Source organism: Dioscorea cayenensis, chromosome 5 (assembly GCF_009730915.1).
Source record: "Dioscorea cayenensis subsp. rotundata cultivar TDr96_F1 chromosome 5, TDr96_F1_v2_PseudoChromosome.rev07_lg8_w22 25.fasta, whole genome shotgun sequence".
NCBI lineage: Eukaryota > Viridiplantae > Streptophyta > Magnoliopsida > Dioscoreales > Dioscoreaceae > Dioscorea > Dioscorea cayenensis.
The window spans coordinates 29,519,900-29,543,128 of record NC_052475.1 but is presented as its reverse complement, the minus strand read 5'-3'; the positions used below and the strand labels follow the sequence as shown (position 1 = coordinate 29,543,128).

General features: G+C 35.4%; 4 protein-coding genes and 1 long non-coding RNA gene across 6 annotated transcripts; 4 read left to right on the top strand and 1 right to left on the bottom strand.

Moving 5' to 3' along the window:
• Positions 1-37: 37 nt before the first annotated feature.
• LOC120261208 lies at positions 38-3,421 on the top strand. The gene is made up of 3 exons (XM_039268994.1): positions 38-237; positions 3,031-3,104; positions 3,195-3,421. Exons 1-3 carry the CDS (start codon positions 70-72, stop codon positions 3,196-3,198), a joined length of 246 nt encoding a protein of 81 aa, XP_039124928.1. The 5' UTR covers positions 38-69; the 3' UTR covers positions 3,199-3,421.
• Positions 246-2,945, top strand: LOC120261206 (pentatricopeptide repeat-containing protein At3g12770-like). The gene is given in 2 exon segments (XM_039268992.1): positions 246-1,949; positions 1,951-2,945. Coding segments are annotated over 2 exon segments (1,710 nt in total). The 5' UTR covers positions 246-773; the 3' UTR covers positions 2,485-2,945.
• Positions 3,422-4,940: 1,519 nt separating the features above from the next.
• On the top strand, positions 4,941-5,961 carry LOC120261209. Its single transcript, XR_005536572.1, has 2 exons — positions 4,941-5,387; positions 5,451-5,961. It is a non-coding gene; the product is annotated as an uncharacterized LOC120261209 (long non-coding RNA).
• Positions 5,962-6,989: 1,028 nt separating this feature from the next.
• On the top strand, positions 6,990-8,824 carry LOC120261207. Its single transcript, XM_039268993.1, has 7 exons — positions 6,990-7,250; positions 7,331-7,373; positions 7,585-7,655; positions 7,758-7,852; positions 8,108-8,175; positions 8,252-8,362; positions 8,532-8,824. Exons 1-7 carry the CDS (start codon positions 7,055-7,057, stop codon positions 8,674-8,676), a joined length of 729 nt encoding a protein of 242 aa, XP_039124927.1. The 5' UTR covers positions 6,990-7,054; the 3' UTR covers positions 8,677-8,824.
• A 213-nt stretch (positions 8,825-9,037) lies between these two features.
• On the bottom strand, positions 9,038-17,940 carry LOC120261205 (F-box/LRR-repeat protein 15). 2 transcript variants are annotated; one of them, XM_039268990.1, is made up of 17 exons: positions 17,108-17,940; positions 14,986-15,247; positions 14,771-14,903; positions 13,809-13,908; positions 13,525-13,722; positions 13,176-13,446; positions 13,000-13,098; positions 12,792-12,880; positions 12,610-12,709; positions 12,355-12,525; positions 11,503-11,655; positions 11,199-11,359; positions 10,913-11,111; positions 9,909-10,375; positions 9,738-9,801; positions 9,553-9,642; positions 9,038-9,420 (listed from the first exon to the last, which is right to left on the bottom strand). In XM_039268990.1, the coding sequence occupies exons 1-17, from the start codon at positions 17,497-17,499 to the stop codon at positions 9,349-9,351; spliced, it is 3,021 nt and encodes a 1,006-aa protein (XP_039124924.1). In that variant the 5' UTR covers positions 17,500-17,940; the 3' UTR covers positions 9,038-9,348. The 2 variants fall into 2 exon arrangements, with proteins under 2 accessions (XP_039124924.1, XP_039124925.1); XM_039268991.1 differs by lacking the exon at positions 17,108-17,940 and having other exon boundaries at positions 14,771-14,902; positions 14,984-15,209.
• Positions 17,941-23,229: the final 5,289 nt, after the last annotated feature.

The following is a 23,229-nucleotide window of genomic DNA, read 5'->3' as shown; positions in this document are numbered from 1 at the left end:
TTTTTGAGAGTTGATGTACATATTTCAGCCATGATTTCCGGGTAGACTTTGAAGGAAAATTGGAAGACGATGTGCCCGTTGCGTCTGATCCTTGTCTTCCTCTCGGCGACGCTTGCTGGATACGTCGCTTGGAGATCGATCGGATCGGCGCCCACTATCTCAGATAACGTTCCCGAGAACGAGGATAACGCCGACGCTGTTGGTGCGAAGAATGGAAGAAGGGTTGGACTGCGAAAGGTTGCGCTTTTTTTAAAAAAAAAAACTTTTATCTTCCCTCTTGGTTGATTTTGAATTGGAGTTAATGTGAGTTTTGGTGTAAATAGAGGGTTGGATTTCATGTGGATTGCCGGTTTTTTTCCTTCTTCTGTTTGAGAATTGACCTTTATAAATGAAAGGTGAGATTTTGATTTATCGGATGTGATTTTCTTGGTTATTTACTGCCCTGTTGGATGATTGTGCATTGAATTTTGTTGTTGATGGGAATTGAGCGATTAATTTGCGGTCTTGGTGATCTAGGTTTTCTCCATTGATTGATTTGCAGTGGTAAAAAGGCTGATTTTGATTTGAGAAGCATGTGATTGGGCCCCAAAGGCGATGGTTGGTTCAATTTAATTTCAATGTTTACGGAAATTGAGCCATTAGTGTGCGGTTTTGGTGATCTAGGGTTTTCTCTCAGTTGTTGATTAGAAGGCCTGAAATGAAGAGTGGTAGTTGTGGATAGTGTTTGCTGTTTATTTTTATTAATTCTTCGTGCACTTGATCAAAGACTGAATATGTTGAGAGCCATCCAATTGAAACCCTCCCCTTTGTTCCCTCCAGGCCCATCTGTTCCTTTCAAGGACCTTCTGAACTCCTGTCCTTCCATCTCCTCCCTCCAATGCATCCATGCCCAATTCCTAATCCATGGCCTCTGCAACCATCTTGCATTGACTACCAAGCTCATCTCTTTAGCCTCCATGCTTTCCCAGTCAATGTGCTATGCCCGCAAGCTATTTGATGCTTTGCCTCACCCAGACTCTTTTTCTTGGAACTCCCTTATCCGTGGATATGCTGACCTTGGCCCATGCACCGAAGTTCCACTGCTATATAAAGAAATGCACCACCGAGGCCTCTCACCAGATCACTTTACATTTCCATTTGTAGTTCGCTCTTGTGCTGTCCTTACTGCACTGCAGGAAGGGAAACAGGTTCATTGCAATGTGATAAAGCATGGGTTTCGTTCGAATGTTTATGTTCAAAGTTCTTTGATTACAATGTATGCTTGCAGTGGTGAGATTCACGACTCAGAGACTATTTTTGATGGGTTGGAAATGAGAAACATTGTTTCTTGGACTGCTATGGTTGCCTGTTATGCACAAAATGGGGCTTACGAGAAGGCCTTAGCTGTTTTTCGGTGGATGGTGGCTTCCAGAGTGCAGCCTAATGAGGTCACTCTTGTGAGTGTCCTTCCAGCTTGTGAGGGAATTGAATATCTTCCTTCTGGGAAATCAATTCATGCGATGGTGATTAAATCAGGATTGAGGTTGTATCTTCCCTTGGTGAATGCTTTGATTGCTATGTATGGCAAATGTGGGAATACCGACAGTGCTAGACAACTCTTTGAGGGGATGGAGTTTCGAAGCCTGGTTTCATGGAACACCATGATCGCAATGTTTGAGCAGAGTGGTTATGGAGGCAAAGCAATCAAACTCTTCCGAAGGATGCTCACCGAGAAGGTGAGATTTGATAGTGTTACATTGGTCAGCGTGATATCAGCCTGCACCAGGTTAGGAGCTCTTGACACTGGGAAATGGATGCATGAACTTGCTAGAAGCAAGGGATTAGAAAGTGATGTAAGAATTGGTAATGCTTTGTTGGACATGTATGCAAAGTGTGGGAGTTTAGAATGTGCCAGAAATGTTTTCACAAGAATAACCTCAAGAGACGTAGTCTCTTGGAGTGCCATTATAGGGGGCTTATGCGACTCATGGACAAGCAGAAGATGTGCTGGAGCTTTTCTCCCAGATGAAAGCTGAGGGGGTTAGGCCAAATAGTTTCACTTTTACTTCGGTTTTAGCAGCTTGCAGCCATTCAGGTCTGGTAGAAGAAGGAGTTATGCATTTTGACAGCGTGAGAAGAGATTATGGCATTACTCCTACGATCGAACACTGTGCATGTCTGGTGGACCTTCTTGGCCGTGCTGGTCAATTAAATGAGGCACTTGAATTTATAAGAAGGATGCCGGTGAAACCAGATTCAGGAATATGGGGAGCATTACTTGGTGCTTGCAGGATCCACGTGAATGTTGAGCTTGCTGAGCTTGTAGCACAAGAGCTTTTCCAGTTGGACCCACATAATGTAACATTCTATGTGCTCATGTCAAACATATACGCAGAAGCTGGTAGGTGGGAAGATGCTGCGAGGTTGAGGAAAATGATGATGAAGCAGGATTTGAAAAAGATCCCTGGGTATAGTTTGGTGGACATAATTAAGAAGTACCACTAGCCGGTGTTCTCTAGGTGACAAATTTGTGTCATTTATCCATTGTGGTAATTGATGCTGATTAGGAGGCAGAGAGAAAGCCGCTTCTAAGTTTGTTATTGTGTTATACCTTCAAGAGTTTATATGGCTCATTGCCACAAGACATGCCGTAATTTCCCCTGTTGTTCGATGGTTTTAGAAGTGGAGTTCAATTGAATTTGGTTATTAGTGAAAATTGAATAATCATGTGCAGTTTTGTTGATCTAGGAGTTTTATTAGATTGACTTGATGTGGCAAAAAAAAGCTGAGATTTTGATATGAAAACATTTACATGTTTTAAAACAGTATTTTGCTTTATGTTTTCATTTTGGTCTTTTAGAGATGTTGCCATTAAGCATTTTTTTCTGTATTTTAATACAATTGAGATTTTGACTAAACATTATTTTTTTTTCATAACCTTCTTCAAATATATATTTTGTATTTATAGGTCAACTGTGGCCTGCTTATTTTTCGTATTTTGGGATCAGTTGACAAGTTTATGTTAATTTTTTTATGCAAATATTCAAACAGGCAATTGGAGATGGACTTTGGGTATTCTGGGATATGGCCAGCGGGAGGTATTTGTGGAAAGCTGTGCAGAGAAGGTGAGTGATGCCTTGGATTGGTGTTCTTTTTGACATTGAAATTTTTAGATAAACTTTTGATATTAAATAATTCATTGTTTAAATTTACAGGTGATTGAAGGATGTGTTGTGTTTTGTGGTCAGAATCTACAAAGAGTTGGCTACTTGAGACCTGGGTTTCTCTTCTCCTAAATTGGTTTGGGTTTAAGCACTTCCTTGTTCCTAATTTTCAAGTTGTGACTTGTTGTACACTAGAAGACTGCTTTGTCAATCCATCTCTGAATATTTTATCAGGTTCCAATCCACATTAATGAATCTTCTGTGGATGTTCATTGAAATTGTGAGATATCTGTTGTGATATTGCAAATCCTAAAATCAAATCATATATATGCATATATATATAGATATATTTCTTTACATTTTTGTGAATCGGTTTACAAGTTAGTTCTGAATTTCCCTATGCCTGCCCACCATTATTTTTTGACTGGTGCCTTCCTGGTTGGTTGATCTGCATGTCACCTTCCTTTGAGTGTGTTTGTGTGTATTTAAAAAAAATGGAAGAGAAGATAAACATACATGTCAGCCCTTTGCTTTTCCTTCTTAAATTTACAATATTTTTTACTCCGTTGCACATGCATACATTGATTGGTTGAGGTACATGCTTTACATGATCTTTCGTCTCTTATGTTATACTCTGATAGTTATTGAGGTAAATAGATGTTATGTGCATTTAGCTCATTCAAGTGCAGGGATTAATCATAAATGCAAACTTTTTTGTGGTTTTCATGCATGGGCTCAAGTGGAATACAGATTTTTTATACTATATTTGTTTGGTCAGTTGGAAACATTTAAAGAGTATAAGGGTAAGTTCTCGTATTGTCTTTCATATTCTGGTTGAGTATTCTGAATAGGGAAATTTATTTCGTTTTTTGTGAAGAAGCTCAAAATCTGATGTGTTAATATTGATATGCTGATGGGATCAAGAGTAAGACTTAATTTGTATACAACTTCCTAGTGTTAGTTGTGCACATGGGTTTCCCATGATAGTTTGACGATTTTCCTTCCTCTCATAATATCAGAAATTGCAGCAGCCTAAACTGTGAAACATAAAAAATCTCGAGATGACATTCAGATTAATGCTAATTTGAAGAGGAGGTTTTTGATTGACACTCATGGCTGTTTGTGCTCTACTTTGGTTATGACTATGGATATGTTATGAATTCCTTATTCATTTATGCATGGAAAATTTCATGCATTGCTCGTTCTGTCCCTAGTTCTACTGTTTTAGTCCTCCGCTTGAACTTTTAAACAACTCTGGTCTAAAGAGTGGTTTGTATAAAATGTAATTTTCTGTACGAACAATAGCTTTAGAAGGACAGCATCAATAACCACATATATATGCATTGCCAAAAGGATGCCAAAAATTCTCCAATTAGTCATCCATTTGGAATCTACTTTTTGTTTTTCAATTATCTTGTACTAACATTAAAGGTTTCTTAGAACATCATTCCGTGTATCTTATCTGATGGTTTCTTTTTGACTAATTGCATCCCTTCTTATACATCCTATGCCTGTTGCAAAAACCAATGTTACTCCAGAGAATGCCTGCCCGAGCTAATTTCCTGATAAAAATGGCCACTAAAAGCTGCTGGTGATATACTAATGACCAAATGGTCTACTTGGTAATCAGGTCCCCATTAGAACTCTTCACATATGGTGAGAGTTCGAATTATGGGTGAATGCACATTTCTGGGAGCGTGAGTAATGGTTGTGTGTGGGTGGTCCCAGCTCCCATGTGTGCGCGGGCCCTGCCCCCACTTGCTCCATCGAGGTTTGTGCACGTTTCTTCCTTTCTTAGCGAGCCACTCATCTTGGCCAAAAAAAAAAAAAGCTAGTGATATGCATTGTCGCATCATATAACATCAGCTGTAATTTGCTTTGCCAACCCGGAGGTGATACTCTGACAACTACTGATCTTATCTTTATATTATTCCTGACCTAGCATTGCTTGTTCAAGCATATCCTCCTTTTTATCTTTGAAACTTCACAAAGGCATCTGATTCCATTGCACTTGCATGCATTCCTAATGCAAGAGAACCTCCTTTGCATTGAGCACATTATTCGGGCGCCCACCATAACTTAACCCGGAATAAGAATCTTCTCTTGTTGGACAATTACCTGACTAACCCTGAACCAAATGCTATGAGTAGAGAAGCCATAGAGAACAAGCAATGAACAGGTTAAAATCTTTTAGGTTTTGCATAATGGTGGTATGGCTTTAGACTTCCATCTTTTCGCATAATGGTTTGTCTTTAGACTTTCTACTCCTCTGGAGATTTCTTCATCTGATTACATAAATTTCTCTAGGGGAAGAAAGAAGTGATTGCTGTGACTAGAGCTCCATGGAGATTAGGCATTCTTCCTCTGAGAAGCTAGCCGCCATTACTCTGGTGCTTCTTGCTGTGTTATCACCATTATATATCGACCGGAAACCACCAGTTGAGCTAGAAACTGAGTCAGAAGGCGGTGGTTTTATCTTCTTGTTACCATTGGCTCTTATTTTCTTGGTTATAGCCATTAACATCACTTATGTCTGCGATCGGAGATTCATGAGGTGCGACCCATACTTGATACACAGGGTGGGAGGTTCTTCAGCTGGGATTGTTGCCATTCTCTTCATTCTTACCTTCATGTTGTGGTTTAAGTCCTCCCTGTGAAATTGATGTTTCTTTCACCAGAGGAATTGTCATCTGCTCGCTTAGTTTCATGTGGAAGTTTTACTCTTTTAAATCCATGGTTTTAATAGGTTGTGTCATCAAATGCAATTCCTGAAGTTGTTTATGTTTATTCTTGCAATTTATGATGATCTTATAATTAACTGCTGAAGGTTTGGTATTTGTATCATTGTATGTGTTTAGATATGGAATCTATGTGTTTATGGGCGTGAGTTTCAGTTCCGATCAAGTGTGGCTCGGACGATGTAATGAACTGTATGTTTAGGAAAATATGGTATGTAATCATAGCTTGTCGACATAAGCAGATGTTATATGTTACAGAATTCTTCTAAATTTGTTAGCATTTGTATTGTGGCTTGCAGTAGTATTATGACAGTTATAAGTTTCATGGGTGTATAGTAGTGGCACTATTTATTTTTTCTTAGAAAAGGTTTAGTTGTGGAAATTAGGGTTCTTTTCTAGGCTAGGGTTTTTACTTCAATAGCAGGGACGCTATTTGTTAAAGATCAACTGTTGTCCGAATTCCACATGCACCATTGTAAAATTCTGATTATTACGTCTATATATATATCAAATGCAACAAGTACAATTAGTCAGGGGTGTGTGCTAGGTAGGAGATTGATTATCCAATATTACGCTCTCACTCCTGGAATGCGAAGTTTAAATTACAAGCTCAAGTGTACACCAAGAGTCCATTACTATCACATTGCAACAAGGAGAATTTCGAACTCCGGGTAATGAAAATTTTCTATCATTAGTTTATATGAGTGGGGTCATACTATTAAGCTATGAGTTCATTGACGGGTAGATGTGGAAAATGATATTTTAACCTTTTTTTTTATTTTTTATGTTTTAGAAGTCATTCTATATATTATTAAAAAAACTATTTTATATTATAGGCATGTGTATATATATTTCCTATAATTTTTTATATAATATGTTATTTATTCCATGGTCACCCATCTATCATTATTCTTTTGAAGTTAGAACTTAGAAAGGGTACATACGTAATTTCAGGTTTTCATAGTAGCACTATACATTTTAAAAAAACAAACTAAAGGTTAATTAATTGATGGAGATGAACGGTTGAGATTAAAGTTACTGGGCCCCATACAAAGTTAAACAACCAATCATTTATAGCCACGTGTCAGATAAGCCATTGCTCTTCTTCCATGATCCATCCCCTCTCTCTCTCTCTCATAGTCTCATTCATTCTCTTCATCGTTGTTCGTACGAATGGCTTCCATTCCTCCTCTCAGCTCGCGTGGTGCTCTCCTCCGCCGCTCATCTCACCGCCCCACCGTGTGCTCCTCATCCTCCTCCTCCTCTTCAGCCTCTTCCTCACTTCCACCTCCTCCCTGGGATACCACTTGCCAGGTCACGCGACGGTTCGTCTCCATCGCCGCCGTATTTCTCTCCACTTTCCCTAATCGTAAGCTTTTCCATCCATCTCCTTTTCCACCGCTTGATCTTCATCCAACGGTTGATGATGATGATCCATTTTTCCACCAGATGCCGCCAATGCGGGTAGCCCTTTCGACAAGTATGTTAAGCGGTAAGTGATGAAAAGCAATTAATGCAAAACAAACTTTTTTTTCTCACATTATTATATATAGAATGAATTTTAATTAATTTCTCACTGTGTTTTTCTAGTGTTTATAGTATGTGATTCATTGTTCAATCCTATATCATATTTGTTCATGAATTCCAAAAAAAAAAAAATTGAACTTTTTTAAGAATTAATTTTCATAATTTGTTGATCTAAGGAAGAAGTTGGATCCTCTGGAGGCCTATGTTCCTGTTGTTCTATTAACACAAGATCAATTCAAGGACTTGGGTAATGAAAAAAATCAAAACTGTAAATGTTTTTTTCTAATAGTATATTTATTTGTCTTATGATAATATGTATATGTGTGTGTATGTATATTTCATTTTGTAGAGAAATCTTTGGAGATTGAACAACCGAAATACGATATTTGCCGATCATTGTTGCGGTCTGGTCCGGCAGCATCTCTTCGTGTCAATATTCGCGCGGTATGTTTTAATTTGTTTGTGTTATTGAAATACTTATATTTGCATAATTTATTTTCATTGAGTTTGTTGGTTAGAACTTAGAATGATAAGATGATATGAAGTGCAATACCAGAAAAATGTAGATTAAAAATCAAACAATTTGATAAAGGAAAAGTTTTCATGTGTTTGTTTTGGTTAAATAAGGGAAATAAGATGGATTAGTTGTGTACAAGATGACATTATTTTTCTTATATATATATATTATTTGTGTTATAGGTGGCACAGTATGCTGATGATGATGGGAAGGGAAAAATAGCTTCAAATGCTGTTGATGAATGCTTGAGGTTTTTGAATGGAGTGTCTTTAAATATATCCATTAATTTAAACTTGAAAAGCTCTGATTTTGGCCTAAATTTTCAGAGCTTTAGAAGACCTTGATTCACTGTTTCTCCATGCTTCAAGGAATGATCCAACAGCCTCTGTTGAGTCTATGAAGAGCAAGATCAATACTGCTTTGGTAGCATTGGACAGGTAATTTATAATATAAACATACTGAATTTTTTTTTTAAATTGTGGGCAAGCCGTGTAAAGCAAAGAAACTCTTAATCTCAAAATTCATGTCATGTAGAGTTTTTTTTTTCCTTTCAACTCAAATATCTTAAATTAAATTTCTTTTTTTAATGGTTATGTTTTGGTGCAGTCTATTAGGAACTGTGCCTTCAGAGTTGCTAGAAAAAGGGCAGGCCATTGCTGAAGCATATAGGATCCCAAGCAACCAGAACAACAATGAAACCAAATCTGATGATCTTGACCCTGAACTTAAGCAACTTGAAGCTCTGCTTTGAATCATGCCATTCCATATTGGTTGTGTATTTGCAATTATGTTGCGTTCCTGAACATATAATTTCACAAAACCTGTCCAAAAAAAATACGGAAAAACAACTTTTGTTGCAATCACTTAGCAAAGAGTAACAAAAATCATGTAAAGTTACACTTCCAATCACTTCCGGAACTTGAAAATAATAGATCTAAATCAATGGAAAGCTTTATTTACACAACTAAAAATTTTCATGCTCTTTCATGACGAACAAATACTCAAAAACCAATCCTTGGCCAATCTCAACAACTGTAATTTCCTTACAGAAAGCATGGGAAGAGACACTTATATAAGAGATCAGAAGCATCCCTATTAACCGGCGAACAAGCTAAAAACAACAAAAGCAGGCACTTCACTATGAAGATGAGGATCAAGACCTTTTTAGGTATCAAAACAACTCGTCTGAACTCATCTACATCATCATCACACTACAGAATGTTTGCTTTCGGGCAACAGTTTTAGATCCGCCACTATTTCGTTCATAGAGACTACATATATGTGTATAGATATATTTACAAACATGATCATGGTTACCAACAAGTTATACCTAAGTCCGGTGATTCTACTACAAAATGCCAACTTCCCATGTCGAAAGAACGGAGCATGGTTTCTACTGCACAACAAGTCTCACTCTCTGCAATCATGTGCTGCTCTGGATGCGCTTAAGGCTGGGGCATGTCACTTTTAGTTTCACCAAATACACAGCGTTTATCTGTTTGAATGAAACAGGGAAAAATTAGATGAGACTAACATTCTCCTTTTCACGGTGACTAATTCAGTGGATCTCTGAGATGGGCATGCAATAAACTAGGAAGAGGTGAGTAGTACACAATTTCGGACTTACCTTCAGGCAGGAATGCACATTCAGAGTTTCCAGAATGTTACATCGAGATACAGCGGCTTCTAAGGCCTCTTCTGAGAGCATGCCGCATGCCTATGAACCATGTTTTATAAAAAAATATTAAAACAAAAGGCAAACGTGAAATTCACATTGTATAGCAAACAAGGCCATGAGTATTCAACCCCTACCAGAAGTTGGAGGTTTGCTAGCCTTGGGCAATCTAGCCTTAAAATCTCCAATGAGCTACAATTGCTGCATGTTGTCAAAGCAGAAACATTATGACAAGAACAAGAAAGGAACAATTTGAGTGCTAAAACAAAATAGAAGCGAGAGTGTGATATTCTGGAAGGATAACAAACCTCAAATTCAGACTGCTAAGATTGGAACAAGCTAAATCAACTTCCTTCAGATTTGTAGACAAGTTAAGGTTTAGTTTGGACAGATGAAAACACCAGGCCGCTGGAGGTATTAAGACTTTCTTTATGTTCGGACACCCGGTACAGTTGAGGATCTCAAGCAGACGCTCAGGTTTTCTGAATGATTCGCCATCACTCTCCATGACTTCCAAATTAGCTGGGCAATCACTAACCAGCATGTCTGATGAATGACTACTGCTAGTTCCCCAAAGAAGTTCGACCATATTTGCACAACCATTCAAATTCAGATTGACCAAATTCGTACAAGCAGCAAGAAGCTCCGATATGGCCAACTGCCCAATTGATGAGTATGACAAGTCCAACTCGCGAAGAGCTGGGAGAGCCCCTCCTTTATATAGAGCATCCAAAGAAGTATCTGTCAAGTATTTGCAGGCGGATAGTTTTAAAATCTGCCAGTGGAAGCAATTCGCTGTCAGAATTATTCCTAATACTAATAAATTTAACACATACAATAGCATGCATCCTAGACAGAAACATGACAAGTGAAAATTTCAATTTGACAAGACACAATAAGCTATAAAATAAAATCAAAAAAGGTTAAAAACACAAGCACAATAAAGTGGCTTCCAGAAACAAAACAATGTACCAAATTTGTTAGTTGTGTTACCTGCTCCAAAGTAAATTTGAAGTTATAAACTGAAAAAGTGGAGCCAAAAAGAACAAAATACAGAAACCACTACAGTCAAGTTTAAAAAAGATGCACAAAACATTTTGTTGCCCTGCTATAATTGAAAAAGGTTCCAGAAGAAGCTTGATATATATCAAGGAAAAAGAATACAAACTATAACAACAAAAATAATCCCGTGAATGCAGCCATGAGAAACTTTTAAACCAAAATTCTTTAAACATAAAATAGAACTATTCTATTTCAAAAGAACAGTATTAAAACATATTCATGTCACTGGATGTTAGAACTTGAGGTTTACCTCTAACTGTGAGCAAGTTTCAAAAACAGGCTGCAAGTTCATTAGAAATGTGTATGACAAATCAAGCTGGGTTAGATATTGAAGCCAGTGCAAGGAAGAAAGCCCATCTGATCCTACAGCTACACATGAAGACAAGATAAGAGATTCAATGTGAGGGCATGAAGCAGCAGTTGCTGACAACGAATCATCCCTGAATCTCCTGTAAAAGCGCAAAAGAAATTAACACCTTAGTGCAAGCAAGAGGAGAATTTAAAATGACCAATGCCTGCAACCAAAAAAATTTTACCTGCAAAAGGAAGCATCCAACGATGTCAAACAAGGGCAATTGATGGAAGCATGAGAAAGCACACCACACCCTTTCAGCTCCAAAACTGACATCTTCGGGGCTTCAATTTGAAGAATAGCTAATTTTGGGCATATTCCCAAGTTAAGAGAGCCAAGCCCAACCTAAAGAGATGAGGGGAAAAAGATGAAATATTAAAAAGAAATGTCACAACCATTAAAGATAAGGCAATAAGCATGCATGAACAGTTGATGTTGCAAATGTAATCGTAAATACACAGAATAGATTAAAAAAAAACCTCACTTACGGGGCAGAATGATGCTCTTTCAAGATGATCACAACCGTCTAAATTTACATTCTTAAGATTTGGGCACGAAAGCTCAAGAACAGTCATAGCACGACAACCAACAAGAGAGAGACTGACCAGTGAACTACTCCTGAGACCTACCATGGTAAGGCTCTGCAAGTGAAGCGCACGAAACGTCAGTTTCAAGTGAATACTCATACACAAAACAAAACAAAACAAAACAAAACAAAAACAAAAACACCTGCAACAGAATAATCATAACAAGGCCATAAGTGCAGAAAGTAGTTTGAATTACTAGTACAAAAAAGTAACAGCAACATAGGGATCAACTGCTGAAATGTTGAAACTCTATTCTTTATCATGACTATACCAAACAAGAAGTGACACATGTATTTAGCAAGACCTGCATACATCAATGTGTTGTGTGCCTTAAAGATATCAAGAGTCATAAGTGTATTTAGAAGAAACAAAAATAAGTATACAGGGCATAAGGTGATGATCCCAGAAAATAGAAGTCATCTATATATATCATCAACTACGTCTCATTACCTTCAAAATGAAGGTCAAAATTTAAGAACTCAATACAGCATTTTCTACCAAGCCATGGGTTAAATACATATCTACAGATGCTTTAAATTTTTTCTTGCAATATTTCAAATTTCAAATTTTGTTAATGTGGAAATTTGCTTCACTTAAATATTATTATAAGTAAAAATCTTAGTTTGTGCAGATGGCCTCCATCTTGTACAAATATTTTTCATGATCTTAAAAGCCAAAAACTCAAAAGGAATTAAGCTCAATATCCAATAATTCATATGCACTCAAATAATAAGGAAAATTTTGAATACAGACCTCACAATTATCAAGAACCAATGATTTCAGCATTGGACAACCACCACCATCACTAAAAACATCACATATCGAATTTGTTAAAGATTCACAATCACTGAGGTCCACTTCAAGCAACTGGTAGCATTGCAAGGACAAAGTCGCCAAGCTCTCCTGCTTGGGCAACACCAATTTCTGTATGAAAAAATGCTTCATGGTTATAGCTCAACAACAAAGTAGGTATACAGTAAATTGTGCTCAAATCTAACACAAGCTAACCTGAAGCGCATTGGAGATGATGTTGATACAATGTAGAGCAGAACAATTAGAAACCTTTATATATGAAAGGACAGGGCTCCGTAGATTCAAATCAACAAACCTATGGGAAAAGATAGAAAATTAGCAACTATCTGTAGGATTAAAAAAAAACACATCTCATAAATACAAGAGTCAGCCTTTACTTTCGACAATGTACAAGACTAATATTCTGTAGGTATGGGAGATCCAACGAAACAGATGTTAATAGACCACAATTATCAAGTTGTAATGCCTGCAAAAAAATTAATTAATAAATAAATTAACAAACAAACAACAAAAAAAGCTGAGAATCAAGGAAAAACAAGCAGAAACATTCTGTATCTTGAACATTTTGACGGGAATACAATCTACCTTCAGCATATGACTATACGCAACTGAAGACATCGAAGAAGAAGTTATGCCTTCACAATTGTGAAGTTTTAGATCAGTCAACATGGGCAGCCGTACCGACTTCATCAAAGATGAAAAATGTCAGATCAAGTCGATCAAAAGAAATATAACCGATGAACATGATTCACAATACTAACCTCAAGTGAGATGTTTGGACAATATGAAGCATCAAGGACACTGAGATTAGGGCAAGCAAAAGCTATCTCACGCAGAGTTTCATCACTGACACATGAACAGAATGACATATCTAGTTGTTCTAGTGAATGACAAGCAGTAGCCGCAGAACGAATTCCAGCATCGGATAGCTTATGACAGGATGATATATCAAGTTCACGTAACATGGGGCAGGTAAGAAAAGCATGAGCCATGCCGGTGCGCCTTAAGGACAAGGTCTGCAGTTGAGGGCATCTGTCAAGTCCATAAGTTCCCGTTAGTTATCAATATTTATATTATTGGATCATCAACTACACTTGAAAAGAGTTTTACTTGATAGAAATGCGAAGCGTACGACACTTCAAAATACGAAGATCACGCAGACGCTCATGATTCACAGTTATCTCCTGCATGCCATTTCCAAGAGATGCATCAGAAATGCGCAAACAATTCAATGTCGAGCAATCTGTTAGAGCATAGAAAAAACTATCTCCCAGCTGCCCTCCACCCAAGACCAAAGTCTCTAGACGCCTGAAAACCAACATGAACCATAAGCCATTTAAGAAAGATCGAAAACAAATGAACAAGATCATAATCACACGTAAAAAGAGCAGAACCTGAGATTGGTCATGGCGTCCATCACAAGTACATCAGCATCATGAACGTCAACTAAATTAACTAAAGTTGCCTTTGGGTAATGGAGGCAAATGGCCTCAACTGCAAAAGCAATATATCAGAGACCAAATAAGCATCATCGATTACAAACAATTAAGACTTTTACTCCAAGGTAACACAGTAATGTTTCATGATCATAAGTAAGGTTTAGGATAGTTATCATGCAAAATAAAGATAGTAAAAAAATCAGTCCAATTAAAAAATTCAACAGCTGGTCATTTCAAATTTCTTTTTATTGTTTGTTTGTAAGATAATAATTGCACATCATAAATTTTTAACATGAGAAGTTGATTCCACACCATGACTTAGAACACTTAAAACAAAGAATCACAAATAATGATTAGAACAGTAAAAGCACCGTAGGATGATAACACAGCATGAATTGATAACATCAGAAAGCTAAAAGAAAGCTAAGATCATTGTAAATTGTGTTCCATCTGAAGGCAAGGAAGAGTGGTTCCACCAGAAGTTGTCAGATTCTAGAATCATACAAGCATTTAAAATTTTGAAGGCTGATTCACTAGTAGATGGAATACAATTAATTTCACAATGAAGTTTAAGTTGTAGCACAGAAGAAAATATTAGAATTATGTGTAAACAGCATAAAGAGTAAGAAACACAAGGTTTCCTTTATAAACTAAGAGCAAGGCCTTTGAATGGGTTGCAGTAAAACTTCATAGATTCCTTGCCTGCACAGTATTATGGTTTCATGTTGGTAGAAATCGCATTTTCATCAGACATATGCACAGAATATCATAGCCTTATTCTTTTATAGATCTATCATTTTGCCTGGTATCACCTAGTTTGAGAGGGGAAAAAAATCCCAGCCCATTCACAAAGTTATTTTGGCAGTAGGCAATTCACAAGTTTCAAGAAACAAAAAAGTAAAGATAGAAATCCCTACAATTCTGCTGGGAGATTTGTGTCTTATCAAAATTTAAACACTTCCAGAAATCCTCATGCATAGCAGCTGCTTGCCACTGCTTGCAGGTTGCACTGGCTTTGCATAAATCTTTTAGGCCCAAGAAGGAAAAAACCTGCAAAAACACAGAATAACTAGGCTGGGACAAATTTCAGACAAATGAACACATGGTTCTCCAAAAAGACAAGAAACATTACCAGATGCAGTAAATCATCAGAGAGATCCATCCGAACATCAACATCTTCACCATTCCTGACACCAGAGCTGCCTCCATCCTCGCCTCCATCACCAGACTCACTGAGTTTTAAAATCCCAACATCACTTTGCATAGGGCTCAAATCAAGAACAGCCTTATTTTCAAATGGAATTGTTGAACTTTGCAAACCAATCTGATCAGCAATGGGGGGAAGAGCAGATGATTCAATACCCATAGAAGATGTTGCATGATACCTGCCCCCACTGTAAAAGGATTCTATTACCACAAGTCTAGCTTTAAAAGGAAGATGCAGGAAACACTAACTATTAAAATTTAGATCACAAAATATTACCCAGCATTAAATGATATGGCAGCAAAATATATGTTTATATCGTACAAATTAGAACACAATATTAAAAAATTGAGAAATTCCATACAATTTGGATTGGAACCAATCTTAACAAAGAAAACACTTCTTAAATTGTCATAATTGGCACTTCTAATCTATAGGTTCAGAACTAACAACATCAAGGAATTATAATGGCAGTTTCCAAAAAAAAAATAATTTCACTAATCCCTTGTACAATAAAATTTGCAAGAATGCCAACTAATTTGCATATAATACACAACCTATAGAAATCTAAAAATAATTCTTGTTCTCTTGTGATAATTGTTTTATATAATTTCCTTCCCTACCTTGAGATTTTTGACTTGTATGTTAAATTATCAGACTTTTCATGCTCATATTTAGCATTTGTTTCCATATCTAGATTAAGCTGCTACCAACTTACTGAAAAACAACAATTAGAGTCGTGAGTTTGTCTGAGGAGGAAAGCAAAGTTCTTCAAATCTATACAAGCATAACCCTCAAAAAAAATCAAAATGACATCATATTCCATTAAGACATTATTGGCACATAGGTGGTTCAAAGCATCCACAAAGCAAATACTTAATTGAAGCAAGAAAATAGTGTTGTTTAAGCAAATATCTGTATAACTATCTATGACATTAAAAGGGGAATTCTCCAAAAATAATAATAATAATATTATTATTATTATTATTGCATGGCATATTCAGACAACTGAATCAGAATGAATAGTTGATCCCTACCTTCGTTTGTGTGTGTGTGTGTGTGTGTGTGAACGACTACAACCATAACAAACTCAAAAGAGCCTTCACAAAGGTGATTTTGGGTTTGGTCCATGCTGAATCCAACTTAAGAACCTTCGCATGAATTTCGTTAAATTAAAACTCATATTCAAAAGTAAGTAAATGTCAGAATCCCCCCTATACTAACTTTTGTGCGAGGAAAAAAATCCGAATCAAGCAGAGAACTGCCATGACAATTTGAATAAATTAAAGTTCAAACCATTTAAAACTAAGCTTAGTGAGGAAACTTAATGATTCCATCTGCCCATCATACCGCTTGTCAAAATCTGTAACAAACAAGAATGAATCTCAAAAGGAGAATTTGAGTTTGATTCATGATCCAGAACCTTGGTGTGAATTTCGTTATATTAAATATCAAACAAGTTCAAATTTGCTTTGGCTGAGGAAAATAACTGATTGCACCCACCCGTCTTGACTTTTTTATCAAGAACTGCAAAGTTTAAGAAAATTAAACTTGAAGAAAACCCACAAAGGCAAGCTTGAGTTCAATTCATCTTTGAATCAAACAAGAGAACCTTGTCAATATACAATTTAAGTTAAAGTTCAAACAAATCGAAACTCAATTTGTGTGCACCCAGAAAAATATGATCCTACAACCCACCATCTCATCTCCCATGGGAAAACCTAAAAACTTGTAATTAATTTAAAGAACACATGAAAGCAACAACAGATATTACATACAATATTATGTAATTATATTGACACACATCATTTTGATACACATTCAAACTATTTTGACCTCAACTTGGTATAGTTAAAATTCAACTCCATAAATTTTTTAAATGACCCAAACTTGAGCCCCATGCATAATCAGACTTGGACAAGTTGCAGGCTACAACTATTGCTACAGGTCCATTCTTCACAATTAAAGTAGCAAAGAATCCATAGAAGATGAATGCATTTAAAAAAAAAAAAATTAGAGGAACTTTATAATTCGTGAATGAACAACTCACAAGCAATAATCAAGAACTTTGGGCCGCTTGTGATGGAAATCCCTTCCGAATTCAGCACCCTCCAATATAAAAGCATTTCCGTCTTCAAGATCGTTGTCCTCCGCTTCAACATCGAAAGCCTCCTCAATTTCCCCCTGCCATCCGCTCCAAAGTCCATACTTTTCCCCTAACCTCGAGCTGCCAATGGACAGGTCCCAATTACTGCTCCACTCACTCCTCCCCCCATCCTTCATGGGTTTAGATTCCCTCGTTGCTCTGCTTGACGACCCCTCCACTGGAACCAAGCTTCCCAATGAAAGCCCTAGGTCAAGCCTAACGTTTTCCTCCTCTTCCTCCACCTCCTCCTCAGAACCTCCATCATCCAAAACAGCCTTCAAGCGCTCGTCCGCCATCGCAGACCCGGCGCTGGAGCCTCAAGACCCTAACCCTAACCCTAACCTAAAGAATGCACAAACACAAGCTTCAGAGGAAGCAACAAGAACCTGTCTTTAGGGTTTCCCCTTACGATAACCCACAGATCGGCTCCTGATAGGCCTCAATTCGCCCTTTTTTGAAATTCTTGACCAAATTCGAGGAATCCAAACCAAAAATCGGTGCAAAAGGCGATAAAAAACATCATTTTCACCTCCGATAGCGGATTCAGCGACTGAGACAGCCAAAAAAATGCGATCGGCAACGCTTTCCGACGAATCTTTGGATGGGATTATGCTCGAAAAGGGCAAGAAATTCGAAAGGATTCAACGGATCTGCTCCTATTTTGGCCCCCTTTCGCTCGAATTGCCCACTCGCTTCGGAGATCGCATCGAAGGGAGAGAAACGTGGGCTCAGACTGCACGGGCTGCGATATAAATGCGGTTCTTTTGGGGACTACTTTTTATATATCGACCCTTAAACTTTTTTTTATTTTAGGAATATACCCCTATACTTTATTTTTATATATTTTATTTTAATAAATATTAAGTGTTTTTTTATAATTAAAAATGTCCCTCCCAATTTTGTGTTGAAAAAGAACATAATAATATTTTTTTTTACCAACCGCTTAGTGTTGAGGTTTGCTCCCCACACATACATTCCCTGGGTTCTAGTATTTGTCGTCTTTTTAAAAAAATTATTATTATTTTTATTTTCTAGAAAAAAATATTTTACTTGTGCCATAATTTTTTTTCACCTATAAAATGGGTAAAAAGATAGTTTATTAATTTTAATTTTAAATGCCATTAAATTCTTATAATTTTATAAGTCTTGGTTGATATATTGCTTTTATTTTCGAACATTATGATTAAAAAAATATTTTTAAAAAAAATAACACTGTGATATATTTTATGTCAAGTATGTTTTCCTCATAATTATAAAAATATTTATTTATAAAAAAAAAATAAAGATTTTTCAAAAATAAAACGCCTTATATGTGTGCGTTAGTGCATTATGGATAGGGCAAGCGTTTGTATGAAGCTGATAATGCATTTAGGTTTTGACAAAATTATTATGTATTGGTTCTATTTTTATGATTGACTGTTTGCATGAATGAAAAAATTCAAAAAAATGGAAATTTGGGATATACTTAGAAATGATGATATTCTACACTTTGCTTTTTGTTGAAGTAATGATACTTTTTTATTATATTGTATCTTTTTCTCATAAACATAAATAATATTTTTAAAAAAATCTTCAAGTGATGCAATAATAATTTTAAGTAGTTGGTAACACAGTTTTTTTATAACAAGAATATTTACAAAGAGTTTTTTTGAAAAAAAAATTTATAATTAATTAGATAATAGTTCATTCTTTTCTTTTGGATTGTGTAATATCACTTTCACATTAAAAAAAAAATTATAACTTTTTCTCTCACTAAGTTAAAGGTGGGAGGAAAGCTCCCATTTACAATATTAATTTAAGCTGAATAACTTATCTATCTTGTAAAAAAAATCATGGTGTGTTGGTAATGATAAAAAAAATATTACATTAATTTTTTATTTTAATATCAGATAATTTATTTTATTATAATTTTTTTATATTTTAAAAACATTCGTGGTGGTATGAATTTATTTCTAATAAATGTCAACTGATTGCTTAATTTTAATGTCATCACATAATCAACAATATTATTTATTTATTTATTTATTTATTTATTTATTTATTTGACCATTTGTCTCCTTTAAGTTATTCTTCTCTATTAATCCAAAGACAAAGACTTGGGACTTTGGATCTATTCTATATAACAACCATGATACAAAGCTTGACCTACGTACCAAGATAATATTTAATATCTTGTATGTTTTTGACCAAGATAATATTTATATCTTGTATTTTTTGAAAAATAAACACATGAGATTATGAGATTTTGATTAACTTAAAAATTGAATCATGGTGGTGGAGTAACCCACAAAATAATGGAAAGAATGGAGATGATGGTGCATTTGGATAAATCAAATTATTACAATAAATACTGTATTCTAACACGATACTAGTTGTTTTCAAAAACTCAATTCTTTAAAAGTGTATGTCTAAAATATGATTTTTTTTTTAGTATGTTTATTCAAGTTTAATTTAAATAAAATTATCAAGTTTAAGTCTCAGTAGGCTCCAATCTATGTGTTTATGTTAGTACTTTACCTACAAACTATATATTATCGTCATATGCACACATTAGGTGTGCTTACTAGAATCAAGATTGATTCTTTGTTTTATAAATACGTACATATGAGTAATAAAGTTATTAATTTCTTCTCATATTTTTTTAAAATTTTAACACTTTGAATTACATAAAACGTGTTATATATAAATGTAAAATATTTCATATTAATAATATTACCTAATAAGTTGAATATTAAAAATAACATGGTTAAACCATTGACTAAACAAACACATGTTTTGAATATAATCAAATAATTCAAACTTAAAATAGTTAAAAAAAAATGTGCTGTGAAGTAATTGTTGATGAGTCAATTTCAAAAGAGAAATACCTCACAGATCCAATATTTGATGGCATACATTGCTACTTACATTAGTAGGAAGGTAGAAAATTGTCTTTACAAAGTTTTATTATTTTTCCTGTTGGGGTTTAAACGGGTTTTGAAACAGTGAAAAACTGCGGAATTCTTGTAGCTAATATACACTGTAGCATCTGCATCGTTTCACTCATTACTATTCGCGTCATGGTCGGTATGCGGGCGCAAACTGCCCGTGAACCTCATCTGGAAAATCTCGCGGGCGCAAGCTTGCCCGTGAGTCTCTCTCAGCCGCACGGCATGAGCAAAACATCTTGTTCACATCACGGGGGTCATGCGCGCGTACACCCCGTTAAGCTCACTGGAGATTCCATGCGGCCCAGTGTCACGTCGCATAAGCTGCAAAAATCGATTCAAAGTCTTCCCTGAGGACTAATGCTCCTCCCAAAGGTTCTGAGGCTCAAAGCTTCAAAACAACTCATAAAAAGTTTATTAAACCCCTCATTCAAGTTAGAATGAGATGAACAAACATATATCAACACAAGAAAGCGATTTTTTAGCGTGGAAACCCTACAAATCGAGGGAAAAACCACGCGGACTCCATGAGCTCTTAAACATGTTTTCCACTATGTTGACTTATGGGATAACAACAAGATCTCTCTAGCTCACTAGAGGAGTACATGCAAAAGAACATGAATTTCACAAGAAAAAGAGATTCAACACTCATACATCATCCATACACTAGGATGGTTCACAAAAGGGACCTCAAGGAATGAGAGTTGAGGGATCAAACCAAAGGATTAGGAGAGATCCGGCGATGAAGCCTTCCAATCTTGTCTTCTCCAAGAACCCTAGCTCCTCCTTCTCTTCCTTAGATTATTCTTCTTTTTCCCCTAAAAAAACCATGAATAGTCACACCCTCATTCTCATCAAAGATGAGAGCATTTACCCTTGTGAAATTCCCTTTAAGCCCTCCTCCATAAGTCAACATAGCTTCATTTTTAAACATGGGCCAACCCAACAAATGGGCTGGACCCAACATTTCCTTTATAGGTTAAACACCTCAAAACAGTCTATCCTTCCTCATTAAATCAATGTACTCTCTTTATCAATCTCTTATTTTCTCCTTGTCGACTTTGTGCTCGATCTGATATGAAATGGATGTTATAAAAGTTAAAGGTTCTTCTTACATAGACCACATCAAATCTACTTTTCTTCTTTATATATGGTGGAGATGTTGATTTTTTTTTTCTTTCTTAATTGACGGTTGTTCCTTTATTTTTTCTATCTCTTTTGTTTTAGGAGATTTGCAAAATGTTTCTTCTAAGAGAAACTCTCCAAATTTATTTTGTTAAAAAATCCCATTTCCTCTCCACCCCATGTAATGACTTTTTCACGATTACTGTTACTAGATTTTGAGTCCAATGCTAGAGTGTGTTTTTTGAGCTTGAAAGAAAAAAAGTTTAAATATATAAAAATTGGTCGATATTCAACGGGGGAAAAAGTTATAGTATTTCAACCATCTTCTTTGTTCTTAATTTAATTTATCGTTAGATACCTATTGATTCTCCGCTTTTGTAACACTTGAGATGATGATTATTCTTCACATTTTCTTTAAGTTATGTAAAAATATTATATCTCATTATTTTATAATTTTTTATATTTTTTTGTTGAAATGCGATATTGATTCTGCTCGCGAGATAGTAGTGTCTTCAAATGCACAATAATTCTTCAATTTACTTTTTGGAGCATGAGAGACAATTGATCTTTATTTTTTACTTAAGATATTTGAATTTGATCAGTATCTTTATGTTTTATGACTCTTTGGTGTAAATTTATCGATAGCCAATATTGTTTTACATATTCAGTTAAGTGAAAAAAACTCTCTTTTGTCATGTTTACAATTAACCTCTGCATGGTTACTAACTTCATTGCATCTTACTTTTTGAAGGTTGTCTTTATGCTCTTAGATGTCTCTAATGTAAAAAACATTAAATTATAAGATTGGTCATGAATTGTTTAAAGGAGAAAAGTTTATCACCATGCTCTTTGCTTATAACTAAATTTGATATCAATTAATTTAGACATCTTTAATGTCTTTATTGGACTAGATTTCCCCTTATGTGGAATTCACTTATAAATGTCTTTTTAATTTCCACTCCATTACAACAGTCCAATATTTATGGAAAAGCTCCATGCACTTTATTGTTGTGCATTTTTCTTGTTTTAAAATTATTTACTTGCTTTATAAATCTATCAATGTTTAAAATTTTTCTTTAGGAGGCTTGTAATTCTTTATCCTTTATAACATACCTTTATGAGTTTTGTGTTTTTTTTTTCATTTATTTTATTTTACAGTTTTTTATTTTAGTTATGCAGATTTGTAGGATTGAATTGAGCTATGAGATAAAAGGAAAAAATAATTTGCAAATGGAAGGGAACATGCTTACTCCACGGGCTAGACAAACATTTTAAAGGAAGCTCATTCAAGTTCAAAATTTACTCGACCAAAACCGCATTCTCATAAACGAGATTACCCAAAATCATGAATCAAAGATTGCTGACAATCTCATCCCGCAACATCAATTTAATTCAACGACTCAACATTAACATTCTCAAAGTCAACAATTTTTATGTCGAGTTGTTTTCCCATTGTAACGAGTTTCTGGGATCAACAACCCAAGCAAAATCCACCTGCAATGGTGTTCAATGAGAAGAATGCGGCAAACAACAACTCTAAGAGTTTGCTAAATATTAGGTCTATTACAATTGCCTGATATTGTAAAAATTAATTGCTTGATTTGTCTTGTTTTAAAGTTAGACTATGAGAGCGAACTTAACATGATGTATGATTAATTCAGTTCATCGTAAACAAATATAATTAAAAAGTAACATACTAATTTGTGAATGTGACAGATTTTATTTGATCATATATAAGTCTTACAATGACTGATCTAAATTAAATTTATTTGTATAGAATATACATGTTGTAAAGTATGGTAAGGTACATGTTTAGTGGTTAAATAAATTGATTATGTTATGCAATAGCCATAGAAAATCAATTAAAATTGAACTCATATAAGATCACATGTAAGTTTTAGGTCAAAGACTATTGAGAGTAACAAAATTATGCATTGACCTAAATTAGGTTAACATGTTTTGATATCCATAAGA

Excerpts from the sequence above, each read along its gene's own strand:
- LOC120261205 (XM_039268990.1), bottom strand. The coding sequence starts at position 17,499 with ATGGCGGACGAGCGCTTGAAGGCTGTTTTGGATGATGGAGGTTCTGAG. Across the intron at positions 15,248-17,107 it reads AAAGTTCTTGATTATTGCTT|TGGGGGCAGGTATCATGCAA; the intron begins GTGAGTTGTTCA and ends ATCCTTTTACAG. Across the intron at positions 14,904-14,985 it reads CTGATGATTTACTGCATCTG|GTTTTTTCCTTCTTGGGCCT; the intron begins GTAATGTTTCTT and ends GTGTTTTTGCAG.
- LOC120261208 (XM_039268994.1), top strand. The coding sequence starts at position 70 with ATGTGCCCGTTGCGTCTGATCCTTGTCTTCCTCTCGGCGACGCTTGCT. Across the intron at positions 238-3,030 it reads GAAGGGTTGGACTGCGAAAG|GCAATTGGAGATGGACTTTG; the intron begins GTTGCGCTTTTT and ends ATATTCAAACAG.
- LOC120261207 (XM_039268993.1), top strand. The coding sequence starts at position 7,055 with ATGGCTTCCATTCCTCCTCTCAGCTCGCGTGGTGCTCTCCTCCGCCGC. Across the intron at positions 7,853-8,107 it reads TTCGTGTCAATATTCGCGCG|GTGGCACAGTATGCTGATGA; the intron begins GTATGTTTTAAT and ends TTTGTGTTATAG. Across the intron at positions 8,176-8,251 it reads GCTGTTGATGAATGCTTGAG|AGCTTTAGAAGACCTTGATT; the intron begins GTTTTTGAATGG and ends CTAAATTTTCAG.